At 37.7% G+C, this 15,825-nt stretch overlaps 6 protein-coding genes across 9 annotated transcripts; 4 read left to right on the top strand and 2 right to left on the bottom strand.

Moving 5' to 3' along the window:
- The first annotated feature begins 202 nt into the window (after window positions 1-202).
- Window positions 203-4,781, top strand: LOC139111069 (DNA topoisomerase 3-alpha-like). Of its 2 annotated transcripts, none has more exons than XM_070671126.1 (11): window positions 203-720; window positions 830-1,176; window positions 1,250-1,368; window positions 1,451-1,797; window positions 1,862-2,150; window positions 2,222-2,720; window positions 2,815-3,151; window positions 3,233-3,815; window positions 3,889-4,117; window positions 4,214-4,455; window positions 4,658-4,781. In XM_070671126.1, exons 1-11 carry the CDS (start codon window positions 520-522, stop codon window positions 4,687-4,689), a joined length of 3,225 nt encoding a protein of 1,074 aa, XP_070527227.1. In that variant the 5' UTR covers window positions 203-519; the 3' UTR covers window positions 4,690-4,781. The 2 variants fall into 2 exon arrangements, with proteins under 2 accessions (XP_070527227.1, XP_070527228.1); XM_070671127.1 differs by having other exon boundaries at window positions 4,214-4,392; window positions 4,658-4,747.
- Window positions 4,782-4,886: 105 nt separating this feature from the next.
- LOC139111081 (protein chibby homolog 1-like) lies at window positions 4,887-5,811 on the bottom strand. Its single transcript, XM_070671144.1, has 3 exons — window positions 5,371-5,811; window positions 5,186-5,301; window positions 4,887-5,021 (listed from the first exon to the last, which is right to left on the bottom strand). Exons 1-3 carry the CDS (start codon window positions 5,552-5,554, stop codon window positions 4,929-4,931), a joined length of 393 nt encoding a protein of 130 aa, XP_070527245.1. The 5' UTR covers window positions 5,555-5,811; the 3' UTR covers window positions 4,887-4,928.
- A 119-nt stretch (window positions 5,812-5,930) lies between these two features.
- LOC139111073 (85/88 kDa calcium-independent phospholipase A2-like) lies at window positions 5,931-10,168 on the top strand. Of its 3 annotated transcripts, none has more exons than XM_070671135.1 (4): window positions 5,931-6,426; window positions 6,566-6,656; window positions 6,839-8,936; window positions 10,028-10,168. In XM_070671135.1, exons 1-3 carry the CDS (start codon window positions 6,203-6,205, stop codon window positions 8,921-8,923), a joined length of 2,400 nt encoding a protein of 799 aa, XP_070527236.1. In that variant the 5' UTR covers window positions 5,931-6,202; the 3' UTR covers window positions 8,924-8,936; window positions 10,028-10,168. The 3 variants fall into 3 exon arrangements, with proteins under 3 accessions (XP_070527236.1, XP_070527237.1, XP_070527235.1); XM_070671136.1 differs by lacking the exon at window positions 10,028-10,168 and having other exon boundaries at window positions 5,932-6,142; window positions 6,242-6,426; window positions 6,839-9,000; XM_070671134.1 differs by lacking the exon at window positions 10,028-10,168 and having other exon boundaries at window positions 5,932-6,426; window positions 6,839-9,000.
- On the top strand, window positions 8,933-11,153 carry LOC139110905 (DNA topoisomerase 3-alpha-like). Its single transcript, XM_070670866.1, has 7 exons — window positions 8,933-8,936; window positions 9,213-9,217; window positions 9,296-9,351; window positions 9,953-10,170; window positions 10,244-10,472; window positions 10,569-10,810; window positions 11,013-11,153. The coding sequence occupies exons 1-7, from the start codon at window positions 8,933-8,935 to the stop codon at window positions 11,042-11,044; spliced, it is 786 nt and encodes a 261-aa protein (XP_070526967.1). The 3' UTR covers window positions 11,045-11,153.
- Window positions 11,154-11,242: 89 nt separating this feature from the next.
- Window positions 11,243-12,084, bottom strand: LOC139111080 (protein chibby homolog 1-like). The gene is made up of 3 exons (XM_070671142.1): window positions 11,729-12,084; window positions 11,542-11,657; window positions 11,243-11,377 (listed from the first exon to the last, which is right to left on the bottom strand). Exons 1-3 carry the CDS (start codon window positions 11,910-11,912, stop codon window positions 11,285-11,287), a joined length of 393 nt encoding a protein of 130 aa, XP_070527243.1. The 5' UTR covers window positions 11,913-12,084; the 3' UTR covers window positions 11,243-11,284.
- Window positions 12,085-12,256: 172 nt separating this feature from the next.
- On the top strand, window positions 12,257-15,350 carry Ipla2-via (calcium-independent phospholipase A2 VIA). Its single transcript, XM_070670907.1, has 3 exons — window positions 12,257-12,781; window positions 12,921-13,011; window positions 13,194-15,350. The coding sequence occupies exons 1-3, from the start codon at window positions 12,558-12,560 to the stop codon at window positions 15,276-15,278; spliced, it is 2,400 nt and encodes a 799-aa protein (XP_070527008.1). The 5' UTR covers window positions 12,257-12,557; the 3' UTR covers window positions 15,279-15,350.
- Window positions 15,351-15,825: the final 475 nt, after the last annotated feature.

Below are 15,825 nucleotides of genomic sequence, written 5' to 3'. Positions count from 1 at the left end.
CAATTCTGCCACCTGTCTAATAATTTCACACTGTCAAACTGCGAAACGCGAAATCGCTAACATTTTACTCCCATTTTTTTTTCTCCTTTTTTTTTTAATATTTAAAAAATTAAGGAAGAATAAACAAAAACTAAGATTTAAAAATATGAATCGACGTTGCGAGTGGCATTTTTCATTTAAAACTTGATTTCGCAAAGGGGTGATATCATATGTTTCCTTCGGAGTATCAAGTGATCCAACTGCAACTGAGAAAACTGACCGCGTTTTTTGTTCCAGTATATACATATGTATCGCTGTAAACAGAAATTCGAAGCAAAATTTAGCTCGCTGCTGTAAGATGAAACATGTTATCGCGATAAAACAAGGAAGTGAAAGGTTTGTTTTTCGAGAGCGTACTCACACCGATGAAGCGATAAGTAAACTTTGTCTACACAGTACTTTAATATCACATATTCGGAGACGAAATGAATAGCACGTTTATAACCTTTGTAAACCACCGACGATGCTAATAATCATGCTATGGCTCTTCTCATATTACATAAAGCTCTGAATTATACGATATATTGCGGCTTAAAAAGCGTCAAGAGCAAGGCTCCTGCTGGTGCTTTTTATTTATTGAGGCAGTATTCAAAAAACGTTATGAAGGTACTCAATGTTGCTGAGAAGCCTGATGCAGCTAAAACTATTGCTGGCTACTTGTCAAATGGTACTAGCAGAAGGGTAAATATTGTGTGCTGTACATTAAGAATTTTCTCAGCAGTAATTCTTGTCTACTGTATGCAAAAAAATTATAGAATTATGCCTCTCAATGCTTCTATTTTTTTTTCAGAGGGAAGGTTTATCAAAGTACAATAAGATCTTTGAATTTGAAATGGAACTGTGGGGTCAAAGATGCAGTATGGTGATGACATCTGTGTCAGGCCACTTACTAGGCTATGACTTTTCAGGAGCTTATAAACAATGGCAAAGCTGCCATCCATTGAGCTTATTTGATGCTCCAGTATCTAAGCAGTGCTTGGAAGAGAATCATATAAAGATTAAGAATACTTTACAACGTGAAGTAAGGACCTGTAATGTATTGATCATTTGGACAGATTGTGACAGAGAAGGGGAGAACATAGGCTTTGAAATTATTGATGTTTGCCGCTCATTCAAGTCTTCTATTCGTATATATAGGTAGTTAAAACTTTGTTTAATTTTTTTTGTACATATCTTTAAATAGATTAATGATGTTCTCTTAATGTTACAGAGCAAAATTCTCAGAAATTACAAAACAATCTATCCAAAGAGCTGTACAAAGTTTACAACATCCAGATAAGGCAATGAGTGATGCTGTAGATGTAAGAAGTGAATTAGATTTACGAATTGGTACTGGTTCTATTAAAAATTATTGTATGAATCATAAACAAACTAAATAATTCTATAAATTTTTTTATGGGCGTGTTAACAGGTGCTGCATTCACGAGATTTCAAACTTTAAGATTGCAAAAGGTATTTCCCAACACTCTTGGAGATATGCTCATCAGTTATGGAAGCTGTCAGTTTCCAACACTTGGATTTGTAGTTGAGAGATTTTTAGCTATCGAACGATTTAAGTCCGAACCGTATTGGAAGCTAAAAGTGATCGACGATCGCGACGGTATGTCTGTAGAATTCAGATGGGCTAGGGTAAGATTATTTGAGAAAATGCCTTGCCAAATTTTTTTGGACATGTGCCTGGAACAGCCGGAAGCTACGGTGGAGAAAGTAATGTCCAAACCGAAAAGCAAATGGCGACCTTTACCTCTGGACACTATCGTAAGTAACTTAGTTTAAATATTTTAAGATATTTTGCATACTAAATTTAACCGTTATCGATTAGGAATTGGAGAAGCAAGGTTCGCGCAAGTTGCACATAAACGCGAAGGAAATGATGAGAATAGCAGAAAGATTGTATACTCAAGGTTTAATTAGTTATCCACGTACAGAAACAAATATATTCCCGAAAGAATTGAGTTTGGAGCCTTTAGTACAGCAGCAAACAATCAATCGGAATTGGGGTAATTTTGCGCAAAATTTATTAGATTCTGGAATAACTCCCAGGCAAGGAAAAAAAAGTGATCAAGCGCATCCTCCTATTCATCCTATAAAATATACTGACACTTTACAAGGTTTGTTCCTGTTCTGTTACTATTTATCGTCAAATTGACCGCGTTACTCAGTTGCGATTTATTTGAAACAGGAAATGAGGCAAAGGTCTATGAATTTGTGGTCCGACATTTTCTCGCTTGCTTATCGAAGAATGCGGAAGGCCAAGAAACAACGGTGGAAATTAATATAGCAGGAGAAAAATTCACGGCTAATGGTCTCCAAATTATAGCAAAGAATTATCTCGACGTGTATATATACGAGAAATGGAACAACAAATATATTCACGCTTACGAGGAGAGACAAGTTTTCCGACCGACGAGCATCGATATGGTAGAAGAAAAAACTTCCGCGCCAAATTTATTAACCGAGGCCGAGTTGATTGCACTAATGGATAAGCATGGTATCGGTACAGACGCTACTCACGCCGATCATATCGATACTATTAAATCCAGGCAATATGTGGGATTAACGGATACCCAGCATTTCTTGCCGGGAAAATTGGGAATTGGCTTAGTCATGGGCTATGATAACATGGGTTTCCAAATGTCCAAGCCACATTTGCGTTCAGATTTAGAAAAAGATTTACAACTGTAAGCTTATTAGCAACTCAATATTAGATTTTTATTTTACACGCAAAGAGGCATTTATATATTTACTTTTATTTTTATGCGTTTGTTACCGTAGGATATGCCAAAATCAGAAAGATCCGAATGAAGTGTTACAAAATCAAATTAATAAATATCGTAATGTATTTAAAGTGGCGATAGAACGCGCTAATTTGATAGACGATTCTTTAGCACAATATCTTGACGAGAGACCTACTCAAACCGAACAAGCAGTTATTCCTCAAGAAGTTGTTATATTTAAATGTCCAAAGTGCGGTTCTAACATGGTTTTAAAAGACAAGCGCCAAGGTGGAGGAAAATACATCTCTTGTATGGGATATCCATCGTGTAGCAACGTAATCTGGTTCTCAGAAGCTGTAATTAACGTGGAAGCTTCGAATGAAACATGCAATCGGGTAAATACAATATCTTTATAACGTTTCATATAAATATATTATCTATAAATTATTAAGTTTGCGCATAATTATTATTTTCAGTGTACAGAAAACATACGTAAATTAACATTTAAATTAGTCAGAAATATTATGCCCGTGTATGGTACTTCTTACACAACATGTATAGGCTGTGATACTGGATTCAGCGAAATGTTAAACATTAACATGGACTGCGTCAAACGAACTGGAAGAGCGAATAATATCGAGCACAATAATGCAAGGAATACATGGAGCTCGACTTCTACCTCAAATACATCTCAATCGCAAAGTATTCAACAACAGTCATCTTCTAATAATACAGGATCTGCTCGAAATAAGAATCCTAGCTTGCTCGAACTCACCTTAACATCTGGAAGACCTGCAATAAATCAACGTCCTAATGTCTCTCAATCGAATAATTCAAATAGGCTGAATACTGATAGAGACGCAATTACGAATAATAGAGAAAATTCTTCCTATATTAATTCGTATGATTCCAACAGTTCATCGAACAGATCAGACGCGCCCAGAAATTCTAGCTACGTAAATAATACATGGGGTAATATTGACAATAATACTGAGATTATGTGTAATTGTCACGAAAATGCAATCCAATTTACGGTGAGAAAAGAGGGACCAAATAAAGGTAAACGTTAACTGCATATAAGTTTTTATAATTTATATAAATCATTTTTAATAATACTTATATAATTTTCCAGGACGTTTATTTTTTAAGTGCCCTAAACCGCAAGGTACCGGATGCAATTTTTTTCTGTGGGCATCTGACAGCGCCGAACCTCAAAATAATACAACGAATGAACAATCAAGGATATCTAATCTGAATAGAAATAATGATAGCCACTCCTCTCGCGTTGGTACCTCGAACAATAATTCGAGAAACCCGTATACAAACGATATTATGTGTAATTGTAATCAGCCAGCTCGAAAGTGAGTTAATTTTTCGATCGGTAAACTTTTTTTAGAATATCGTCGATTAATAACTGTAGTTGTACTCATAATGTATATTTTCTTTTCGCGCTTTAGGTTAACGGTGCATAAGGGTGGTCCTAATATAGGACGACAATTTTATGGGTGTCCTAAAGGTATGAACTCTACCTGTAATTTCTTTAAATGGGCGGATGAAGATAACGACAACGTAGATTGGGATGACTCCTCTGCAAGAGATAGAAATAATACAACGAGAAAAAGAACCTTTCAAAAAGGTAATGCTCCAAAACGACCCAAACTTGCAACCAAGAGAAAATGTAGAAACTGTGGAATGGAAGGTAGTTTCAATTTATTTTAAGTTATATCAGTTTAATTAATTAATTTAATTTTAAATTTTAATTAATTTAATTTATATCATTTTTGGTATTTCTTTTCTCTCTTATTTAATTTAAAAAATAGTTACTTTATTGTTCTTAATTATATTTATTATTATATCGATTATATAGACATTATTTTATATCTTACACTATTTTTTTACAGGTCACACAAGGAACAGATGTCCAGAAAATTGAGTGATAAGTAAATTTTTTTACAACATTGTAGATAATGTACAGTTTTTAACGATTGCAGTTGTAAAAAAAAAACTTAGAATAATAATTCAAACAAGACTTTTTTTTTAAGTCTAAGATTTGACTTCTGTCTTAACTGTGACAACTCTCAAAAGTATTAATACTTCTGTTTCAAGAAAATGGTTTTATAATTAACTAATGTTTGTTTTTTTGGTACTGTTAATATTTCAAATTAATAACGTTTAAACAATAACTCGTTTATTGTGAGAAAAGTTATTTTTTAATTTCTCCAATTCTTCTTTTTGTGAATAAACTTCAGCAGTTGTTTGTGTTAACTGTAAAACAGTAAACAAATGAATATATCTTATCATACTGATAATTATTTTCTATTAGCACTTTGCTATAATATTGTTAAATTTATCATGTATATGTTTTTGTTGTAGATATTAAGCTTTTTTAATTTTTCAAAAAAAAAAAAAGAAAGGTATCAAAAAATTACCATATCTAAAAGTACATCAAACTTCAGCTTCAACAAATTATTTTTTTCTTCTAATCGTCTCACTTCCTTTTTTAACTTTTCATTTTCTTTAAAGGTTCCTCCCGCTTTGCCAGATTCTACAATAAAATTTTTTCTTTATACTCTCGGCAAATATTTGTATGTAATTAAATAAAATTTTATTTTACCTGGAATCCACAGTCCAGCCTCAAAAACAGTTTCCTGTTCTCCAAGTCGAAGACGTATAGGGCCTACTTCCGGACCGAGTTCCTTCTCTATTCGCTTCGGACTTAAGTTTTTATTCGCGAGGAAGACGGACGCCTTCCTAGTCGGCGTCTTTTTGGGGGAGAACTTATTGAAGAACAAAGGCATCGTTCTCGCGAGTCAAATAACGTCAAGCGACTTTAAAACTATCATTGGTAAACCGAAAATTTATCCAATCACGAGAAATAGTAATTTAAATTCTAAGCACGATAATCGCTGTATTTTATATTACAGATATTTCACATCCTACATTCACATTATCGTCTTAACCTAAACGAGCTACTTTCTAAGCTGAATAAAATGTCTCGTGTTTGTTTTACTAGCTGTTGCCGAGGCAACATCTTTTTTAAAATTTGGAGGGAGCAAATAATCGATTGTCATCGATGTCACGAAATGCGATTCATTCCCTACGTCATTGGTGATTTTTTTGTTTTTTTAATGTTGTCGCGCTGATTGCACACTAGTCTTGTCTCACTTTACTCGATTAACCTTGTCTCGCGCCTGTTATCACAGTGAACTGTCATTCATCTCGCCTCGAGGAGACGATTTCGTGTAAACGTCACGTTGCATAAACGAACAAAGTGAGTCAACGAGCAAGTCAAAGGGCGCATGTGATATTTTATTAGAAGGGAGAGAACAAGCTGCCATGCCGTATTCTTGCGAGGCCATGAACAAGAGGTGATACGTTTTATCGAGGTAAAAACCTATCCGGCTCTCGTCCGCTCATTGTCGCCGTTCCCGTCGACGACAAACACAATGGCTTGGCTCGGCACGATCGCCAACAATGTGTTGCAGAGCTACGTCTTCTCGGACACGCTGCCGAACGTAGTCCAGGAGGTACGACCGGAGCAGTATAGCAATCGGCACATACACGCCCGCGAAGATGCCATTGTTCTCTACGGACCCGGCGGTAAGAATCAGGAAAAATACGAAATCGTCCTGCACAGGCCGTGCACGGAGACTCTGCACCAAGCGTTCAGGTATATGTCTTCTTATTACTGTAAAAAAAAAAAAAATTAAATTATATTACTTACATACTTGACTTTTTATTATTTCAGTAGAATTGTTGCTGTTTTTAGACATGAATATTTTCTTGACGTTTTAACTTTTTATTTCCAGTTTGTATCAATCGGAAAATATAGAAGATGCCGAGATACGATTTGTGATGTATAAGGACAAAGTTTCGATACTTGTTCAGATAGCATGCGAGGTAATGTTTTTTTATTTTATTTTTGTATAAAATACTGGTTAAGTATACTGTTAACACTTTTTTTCTGTATTAAACATATTTCTTTATACTTTTTATAAAGATAAATTGAAAAAGATTTAGATAATATTTTATAAATTAATATATATATGATTTACTGCAATTTATCATATTTTTTTTTTAAGATGTGTAATGTTGGAAAACTTCTAAAACTTTGCGATACTCTGGTGGAACATCCGACATGGACTTTAGCACATTTAGCAGCTTACTTTTCCCTTCATGATGCATTCCAACACACGGCCGTCAACAGTCAGCTGAACAGTGGAGATGCGGAGACCGGTATCTCGCCTCTTCAGGTAGCTGTGCAGACTAATAATCTACGTACCGTCGAGTTGCTGATAGCAGCGAAAAGTTCACTGGAACATTTAGATCATAATGCAAATACGATTTATCATTATGCGGCTACGTCTACCAAAGAAATAATTCTTGCTTTGGGTTCAGATCTTCCAAACAGTTTAAATAGTCGTAACAGTAATGGTCACACTCCCATGCACGTCGCATGCTTGAACGATAAGCCCGAGTGCGTAAAGGCGCTCTTGTTAATCGGCGCCGACGTGAATATATCGGCTTCTGAGGGCCAGCCCACTAGTCCTGGTTACGTTGGAGATTATCTACACAAGCAACCGAACGTGCTCCACGCCGAAGATATGAAGTTTGGTGGCACGCCGTTGCACTGGTCGCGCAGTCGCGAGGTCATTACAGCATTAATTGACACCAACTGCGACATCGATGCGCTCAACTTTGATAGACGCACCGCGTTACACGTGATGGTAATGCGCAAACGACTCCCTTGCGTGGTTGCTCTGTTAAGCCACATGGCATCCGTTAATATCGTTGACAACGATGGCAATACGCCGCTGCATTTTGCTGTCGAAACAGACTCTTCGGCTATCGTGCAGGCACTAATCGCTTTTGGCGCAGACATCGACGCACGGAACTGGAAAGCGCAAACGCCCAGACATAAAGCGAACCTCGACACTTCCGAAGGTAACAAGATAATCTATCTATTGCACGCGGTGGGCGCGCAAAGGTGCCCGGTAGAAATGAAGGATTGCCACCTCGGCTGTAAGCACAGCGATAACTACACCGGTATTGCGCCATCGGAGCCGCCGCATTACGTACCACGCACGATTCTAGATCAAATGCTTCATGTGTCCGGTATGGAGAAAATGGCCGAACACGGAAATCGCAAGCGAATCAAAGGCGGTAGGCTGCTTTGTCTCGATGGCGGCGGTATTCGAGGACTGGTGCTCATACAAACGTTATTAGAGATTGAATCTGTACTGCGTAAGCCTGTGGTGCACTGCTTTGACTGGATTGCTGGTACGTCCACCGGCGGTATCTTAGCCCTCGGTCTTGCCGCTGGTAAGTCCCTGCGAGAATGCCAAGCTCTCTACTTTCGTATCAAGGAAAATGCTTTCGTGGGCTGGCGACCTTATGACAGCGAAGGTTTAGAGAAAGTTTTAAAGGAGTGCCTCGGCGCCGACACCGTAATGTCTGACATTCAAAAGCCAAAGATAATGATAACAGGCGTGCTTGCCGATCGTAAGCCCGTGGATCTTCATTTATTCCGCAACTACGAGTCACCTAGCTCTATTTTAAAATTGCCGGAAAGCGTAATGTTTAAACAGACATTGTCACCGCAGGAGCAGTTGCTTTGGAAAGCGGCGAGAGCGACCGGCGCAGCGCCGTCATATTTTCGGGCTTTCGGACGTTTTCTAGATGGAGGCCTGATTGCTAATAATCCCACCCTAGACGCCATGACGGAGATCCACGAATATAATTTAGCTCTGAAGGCTACTAAACGTGAGAACGAGATGATACCATTGTCGCTGGTGGTCTCCCTCGGTACAGGAATCATACCGACCACAGCCATTGAGAACGAGATCGACGTTTTTCGACCAGATAGCCTCTGGAGCACCACCAAACTCGTATACGCTATCTCGGCGCTCGGCAATTTGTTAGTTGATCAGGCGACAGCGAGTGACGGCCGCGTGGTCGATCGCGCTCGCACCTGGTGCTCCATGATTGGTGTACCGTACTATAGATTCAATCCGCATTTATCGTCAGAAGTCGCCATGGACGAGAAGAACGACGAGATATTAGTACATATGATCTGGACTGCAAAGGCGTTTATGCATGCGAATCGAGATGTAATGCAGGAACTAGCATCTATAATTGGGCGTGATTCCAGTTTGGAGCAAGATTAAGGTGAAAGGATGGGTAAGGCCAAAGAGCTATTATACCAAGAAAAAAAAAAAAAAAAAAAAAAAGGAAAAAAAAGAACGCGGTTGCAGTTACGTCGCACATACAATATTCACATTAAGTGTAATTATATAATCGATTTACCGCTGGCTCGGTTAACGATATACGTAATTAGTTGTAGAAATTATTTCGTTACGTAGCGTGTGTTATAGTCATTTCCTCACCGCTACTTGTCGCCGATGTCTCGACTAATGTGATATTAGATTGCCGTTTTTCTTCTTATTGACGTTACAGACAATGTGATCTACTCACATTTAATTTCATAGACATCTTTTTTGTTTTATACTTATATTGTTTGTTTTATACTTATATTTCAGTGGAACTTGAATGTTCGTTGTAGTCACTGCAAGTTCATGTATGATAATACATTTAAGTAAGCGTATTTCATTTTTTTATATATTTGAAAAATCTGTTTATTAGTTCTGTTTAAAACAATTGCTATTGTCCTTTTTCTCGCCAAAAGTATTAAATTTAAACATTTTACATTGAGCCATAACTCACGAATATTTAGATAATAGATCTGTTTTATTTGCATGGTGTCATAGAGTTTATAGAGATGATTAAATTAAAAAAAAAAAAAGAAAAAGAAAAAAAAAGGAGTTACAAAGCGATCGAGTGATATATCTCGCTTTGTAGAAATAAAATTAATTAAATCAGTTTAACATTAAGTACAACCGTTATCGATTTAAGTACTTTATAGTTATAAGCGCCCGATATTCGGCTGAATTAAATCTCGATGGGTCGCTAATAGCATACTATCTCTCAAAATTTGTCAAGTACACATATACACACACACATACACGTGCGCGCACACACGCACATACATATGCACACGCCGCAAATTTTCTGCGTTATAGATTCAAATAAAACACTCGCGGATAGACGGGGAGGATAACGCAAACGCGATCTTGGCTTTATCAGAAGAATTGCACGACTAAGTTACCTAATGTCTCTTAATCGAATAATTCAAATAGGCTGAATACTGATAGAGACGCAATTACGAATAATAGAGAAAATTCTTCCTATATTAATTCGTATGATTCCAACAGTTCATCGAACAGATCAGACGCGCCCAGAAATTCTAGCTACGCAAATAATACATGGGGTAATATTGACAATAATACTGAGATTATGTGTAATTGTCACGAAAATGCAATCCAATTTACGGTGAGAAAAGAGGGACCAAATAAAGGTAAACGTTAACTGCATATAAGTTTTTATAATTTATATAAATCATTTTTAATAATACTTATATAATTTTCCAGGACGTTTATTTTTTAAGTGCCCTAAACCGCAAGGTACCGGATGCAATTTTTTTCTGTGGGCATCTGACAGCGCCGAGCCTCAAAATAATACAACGAATGAACAATCAAGGATATCTAATCTGAATAGAAATAATGATAGCCACTCCTCTCGCGTTGGTACCTCGAACAATAATTCGAGAAACCCGTATACAAACGATATTATGTGTAATTGTAATCAGCCAGCTCGAAAGTGAGTTAATTTTTCGATCGGTAAACTTTTTTTAGAATATCGTCGATTAATAACTGTAGTTGTACTCATAATGTATATTTTCTTTTCGCGCTTTAGGTTAACGGTGCATAAGGGTGGTCCTAATATAGGACGACAATTTTATGGGTGTCCTAAAGGTATGAACTCTACCTGTAATTTCTTTAAATGGGCGGATGAAGATAACGACAACGTAGATTGGGATGACTCCTCTGCAAGAGATAGAAATAATACAACGAGAAAAAGAACCTTTCAAAAAGGTAATGCTCCAAAACGACCCAAACTTGCAACCAAGAGAAAATGTAGAAACTGTGGAATGGAAGGTAGTTTCAATTTATTTTAAGTTATATCATTTTAATTAATTAATTTAATTTTAAATTTTAATTAATTTAATTTATATCATTTTTGGTATTTCTTTTCTCTCTTATTTAATTTAAAAAATAGTTACTTTATTGTTCTTAATTATATTTATTATTATATCGATTATATAGACATTATTTTATATCTTACACTATTTTTTTACAGGTCACACAAGGAACAGATGTCCAGAAAATTGAGTGATAAGTAAATTTTTTTACAACATTGTAGATAATGTACAGTTTTTAACGATTGCAGTTGTAAAAAAAAAAACTTAGAATAATAATTCAAACAAGACTTTTTTTTTAAGTCTAAGATTTGACTTCTGTCTTAACTGTGACAACTCTCAAAAGTATTAATACTTCTGTTTCAAGAAAATGGTTTTATAATTAATTAATGTTTGTTTTTTTGGTACTGTTAATATTTAAAATTAATAACGTTTAAACAATAACTCGTTTATTGTGAGAAAAGTTATTTTTTAATTTCTCCAATTCTTCTTTTTGTGAATAAACTTCAGCAGTTGTTTGTGTTAACTGTAAAACAGTAAACAAATTAATATATCTTATCATACTGATAATTATTTTCTATTAGCACTTTGCTATAATATTGTTAAATTTATCATGTATATGTTTTTGTTGTAGATATTAAGCTTTTTTAATTTTTCAAAAAAAAAAAAAGAAAGGTATCAAAAAATTACCATATCTAAAAGTACATCAAACTTCAGCTTCAACAAATTATTTTCTTCTTCTAATCGTCTCACTTCCTTTTTTAACTTTTCATTTTCTTTAAAGGTTCCTCCCGCTTTGCCAGATTCTACAATAAAATTCTTTTTCTTTATACTCTCGGCAAATATTTGTATGTAATTAAATAAAATTTTATTTTACCTGGAATCCACAGTCCAGCCTCAAAAACAGTTTCCTGTTCTCCAAGTCGAAGACGTATAGGGCCTACTTCCGGACCGAGTTCCTTCTCTATTCGCTTCGGACTTAAGTTTTTATTCGCGAGGAAGACGGACGCCTTCCTAGTCGGCGTCTTTTTGGGGGAGAACTTATTGAAGAACAAAGGCATCGTTCTCGCGAGTCAAATAACGTCAAGCGACTTTAAAACTATCATTGGTAAACCGAAAATTTATCCAATCACGAGAAATAGTAATTTAAATTCTAAGCACGATAATCGCTGTATTTTATATTACAGATATTTCATATCCTACATTCACATTATCGTCTTAACCTAAACGAGCTACTTTCTAAGCTGAATAAAATGTCTCGTGTTTGTTTTACTAGCTGTTGCCGAGGCAACATCTTTTAAAATTTGAGGGAGCAAATAATCGATTGTCATCGATGTCACGAAATGCGATTCATTCCCTACGTCATTGGTGATTTTTTTGTTTTTTTAATGTTGTCGCGCTGATTGCACACTAGTCTTGTCTCACTTTACTCGATTAACCTTGTCTCGCGCCTGTTATCACAGTGAACTGTCATTCATCTCGCCTCGAGGAGACGATTTCGTGTAAACGTCACGTTGCATAAACGAACAAAGTGAGTCAACGAGCAAGTCAAAGGGCGCATGTGATATTTTATTAGAAGGGAGAGAACAAGCTGCCATGCCGTATTCTTGCGAGGCCATGAACAAGAGGTGATACGTTTTATCGAGGTAAAAACCTATCCGGCTTTCGTCCGCACATTGTCGCCGTTCCCGTCGACGACAAACACAATGGCTTGGCTCGGCACGATCGCCAACAATGTGTTGCGGAGCTACGTCTTCTCGGACACGCTGCCGAACGTAGTCCAGGAGGTACGACCGGAGCAGTATAGCAATCGGCACATACACGCCCGCGAAGATGCCATTGTTCTCTACGGACCCGGCGGTAAGAATCAGGAAAAATACGAAATCGTCCTGCACAGGCCGTGCACGGAGACTCTGCACCAAGCGTTCAGGTATATGTCTTCTTATTACTGTAAAAAAAAAAAAAATTAAATTATATTACTTACATACTTGACTTTTTATTATTTCAGTAGAATTGTTGCTGTTTTTAGACATGAATATTTTCTTGACGTTTTAACTTTTTATTTCCAGTTTGTATCGATCGGAAAATATAGAAGATGCCGAGACACGATTTGTGATATATAAGGACAAAGTTTCGATACTTGTTCAGATAGCACGCGAGGTAATGTTTTTTTATTTTATTTTTGTATAAAATACTGGTTAAGTATACTGTTAACACTTTTTTTCTGTATTAAACATATTTCTTTATACTTTTTATAAAGATAAATTGAAAAAGATTTAGATAATATTTTATAAATTAATATATATATGATTTACTGCAATTTATCATATTTTTTTTTTAAGATGTGTAATGTTGGAAAACTTCAAAAACTTTGCGATACTCTGGTGGAACATCCAACATGGACTTTAGCACATTTAGCAGCTTACTTTTCCCTTCATGATGCATTCCAACACACGGCCGTCAACAGTCAGCTGAACAGTGGAGATGCGGAGACCGGTATCTCGCCTCTTCAGGTAGCTGTGCAGACTAATAATCTACGTACCGTCGAGTTGCTGATAGCAGCGAAAAGTTCACTGGAACATTTAGATCATAATGCAAATACGATTTATCATTATGCGGCTACGTCTACCAAAGAAATAATTCTTGCTTTGGGTTCAGATCTTCCAAACAGTTTAAATAGTCGTAACAGTAATGGTCACACTCCCATGCACGTCGCATGCTTGAACGATAAGCCCGAGTGCGTAAAGGCGCTCTTGTTAATCGGCGCCGACGTGAATATATCGGCTTCTGAGGGCCAGCCCACTAGTCCTGGTTACGTTGGAGATTATCTACACAAGCAACCGAACGTGCTCCACGCCGAAGATATGAAGTTTGGTGGCACGCCGTTGCACTGGTCGCGCAGTCGCGAGGTCATTACAGCATTAATTGACACCAACTGCGACATCGATGCGCTCAACTTTGATGGACGCACCGCGTTACACGTGATGGTAATGCGCAAACGACTCCCTTGCGTGGTTGCTCTGTTAAGCCACATGGCATCCGTCAATATCGTTGACAACGATGGCAATACGCCGCTGCATTTTGCGGTCGAAACAGACTCTTCGGCTATCGTGCAGGCACTAATCGCTTTTGGCGCAGACATCGACGCACGGAACTGGAAAGCGCAAACGCCCAGACATAAAGCGAACCTCGACACTACCGAAGGTAACAAGATAATCTATCTATTGCACGCGGTGGGCGCGCAAAGGTGTCCGGTAGAAATGAAGGATTGCCACCTCGGCTGTAAGCACGGCGATAACTACACCGGTATTGCGCCGTCGGAGCCGCCGCATTACGTACCACGCACGATTCTAGATCAAATGCTTCATGTGTCCGGTATGGAGAAAATGGCCGAACACGGAAATTGCAAGCGAATCAAGGGCGGTAGGCTGCTTTGTCTCGATGGCGGCGGTATTCGAGGACTGGTGCTCATACAAACATTATTAGAGATTGAATCTGTACTGCGTAAGCCTGTGGTGCACTGCTTTGACTGGATTGCTGGTACGTCCACCGGCGGTATCTTAGCACTCGGTCTTGCCGCTGGTAAGTCCCTGCGAGAATGCCAAGCTCTCTACTTTCGTATCAAGGAAAATGCTTTCGTGGGCTCGCGACCTTATAACAGCGAAGGTTTAGAGAAAGTTTTAAAGGAGTGCCTCGGCGCCGACACCGTAATGTCTGACATTCAAAAGCCAAAGATAATGATAACAGGCGTGCTTGCCGATCGTAAGCCCGTGGATCTTCATTTATTCCGCAACTACGAGTCACCTAGCTCTATTTTAAAATTGCCGGAAAGCGTAATGTTTAAACAGACATTGTCACCGCAGGAGCAGTTGCTTTGGAAAGCGGCGAGAGCGACCGGCGCAGCGCCGTCATATTTTCGGGCTTTCGGACGTTTTCTAGATGGAGGCCTGATTGCTAATAATCCCACCCTAGACGCCATGACGGAGATCCACGAATATAATTTAGCTCTGAAGGCTACTAAACGTGAGAACGAGACGATACCATTGTCGCTGGTGGTCTCCCTCGGTACAGGAATCATACCGACCACAGCCATTGAGAACGAGATCGACGTTTTTCGACCAGATAGCCTCTGGAGCACCACCAAACTCGTATTCGGTATCTCGGCGCTCGGCAATTTGTTAGTTGATCAGGCGACAGCGAGTGACGGCCGCGTGGTCGATCGTGCTCGCACCTGGTGCTCCATGATCGGTGTACCGTACTATAGATTCAATCCGCATTTATCGACAGAAGTCGCCATGGACGAGAAGAACGACGAGATATTAGTACATATGATCTGGACTGCAAAGGCGTTTATGCATGCGAATCGAGATGTAATGCAGGAACTAGCATCTATAATTGGGCGTGATTCCAGTTTGGAGCAGGATTAAGGTGAAAGGATGGGTAAGGCCAAAGAGCTATTATACAAAAAAAAAAAGAAAAAAAAAAAAGGAAAAAAAGAACGCGGTGCAGTTACGTCGCACATACAATATTCACATTAAGTGTAATTATATAATCGATTTACCGCTGGCTCGGTTAACGATATACGTAATTAGTTATAGAAATTATTTCGTTACGTAGCGTGTGTTATAGTCATTTCCTCACCGCTACTTGTCGCCGATGTCTCGACTAATGTGATATTAGATTGCCGTTTTTCTTCTTATTGACGTTACAGACAATGTGATCTACTCACATTTAATTTCATAGACATCTTTTTTGTTTTATACTTATATTGTTTGTTTTATACTTATATTTCAGTGGAACTTGAATGTTCGTTGTAGTCACTGCAAGTTCACGTATGATAATACATTTAAGTAAGCGTATTTCATTTTTTTATATATTTGAAAAATCTGTTTATTAGTTCTGTTTAAAACAATTGCTATTGTCCTTTTTTCTCGCCAAAAAGTATTAAATTTAAACATTTTACATTGAGCCATA

This window comes from Cardiocondyla obscurior, linkage group LG22 (assembly GCF_019399895.1).
Source record: "Cardiocondyla obscurior isolate alpha-2009 linkage group LG22, Cobs3.1, whole genome shotgun sequence".
Classification (NCBI taxonomy): Eukaryota; Metazoa; Arthropoda; class Insecta; order Hymenoptera; family Formicidae; genus Cardiocondyla; species Cardiocondyla obscurior.
This window is presented reverse-complemented; position numbering and strand designations above follow the sequence as displayed.

Excerpts from the sequence above, each read along its gene's own strand:
- Ipla2-via (XM_070670907.1), top strand. The coding sequence starts at position 12,558 with ATGGCTTGGCTCGGCACGATCGCCAACAATGTGTTGCGGAGCTACGTC. Across the intron at positions 12,782-12,920 it reads ACTCTGCACCAAGCGTTCAG|TTTGTATCGATCGGAAAATA; the intron begins GTATATGTCTTC and ends TTTTATTTCCAG. Across the intron at positions 13,012-13,193 it reads TTGTTCAGATAGCACGCGAG|ATGTGTAATGTTGGAAAACT; the intron begins GTAATGTTTTTT and ends TTTTTTTTTAAG.
- LOC139111069 (XM_070671126.1), top strand. The coding sequence starts at position 520 with ATGGCTCTTCTCATATTACATAAAGCTCTGAATTATACGATATATTGC. Across the intron at positions 1,369-1,450 it reads TGAATTAGATTTACGAATTG|GTGCTGCATTCACGAGATTT; the intron begins GTACTGGTTCTA and ends GCGTGTTAACAG. Across the intron at positions 2,721-2,814 it reads TTAGAAAAAGATTTACAACT|GATATGCCAAAATCAGAAAG; the intron begins GTAAGCTTATTA and ends TTGTTACCGTAG.
- LOC139111081 (XM_070671144.1), bottom strand. The coding sequence starts at position 5,554 with ATGCCTTTGTTCTTCAATAAGTTCTCCCCCAAAAAGACGCCGACTAGG. Across the intron at positions 5,302-5,370 it reads GGCTGGACTGTGGATTCCAG|AATCTGGCAAAGCGGGAGGA; the intron begins GTAAAATAAAAT and ends ATTTTATTGTAG. Across the intron at positions 5,022-5,185 it reads TTGATGTACTTTTAGATATG|TTAACACAAACAACTGCTGA; the intron begins GTAATTTTTTGA and ends ACTGTTTTACAG.
- LOC139111080 (XM_070671142.1), bottom strand. The coding sequence starts at position 11,912 with ATGCCTTTGTTCTTCAATAAGTTCTCCCCCAAAAAGACGCCGACTAGG. Across the intron at positions 11,658-11,728 it reads GGCTGGACTGTGGATTCCAG|AATCTGGCAAAGCGGGAGGA; the intron begins GTAAAATAAAAT and ends ATTTTATTGTAG. Across the intron at positions 11,378-11,541 it reads TTGATGTACTTTTAGATATG|TTAACACAAACAACTGCTGA; the intron begins GTAATTTTTTGA and ends ACTGTTTTACAG.
- LOC139110905 (XM_070670866.1), top strand. Across the intron at positions 10,171-10,243 it reads AAAAGAGGGACCAAATAAAG|GACGTTTATTTTTTAAGTGC; the intron begins GTAAACGTTAAC and ends ATAATTTTCCAG. Across the intron at positions 10,811-11,012 it reads TAGAAACTGTGGAATGGAAG|GTCACACAAGGAACAGATGT; the intron begins GTAGTTTCAATT and ends ATTTTTTTACAG.
- LOC139111073 (XM_070671135.1), top strand. The coding sequence starts at position 6,203 with ATGGCTTGGCTCGGCACGATCGCCAACAATGTGTTGCAGAGCTACGTC. Across the intron at positions 6,427-6,565 it reads ACTCTGCACCAAGCGTTCAG|TTTGTATCAATCGGAAAATA; the intron begins GTATATGTCTTC and ends TTTTATTTCCAG. Across the intron at positions 6,657-6,838 it reads TTGTTCAGATAGCATGCGAG|ATGTGTAATGTTGGAAAACT; the intron begins GTAATGTTTTTT and ends TTTTTTTTTAAG.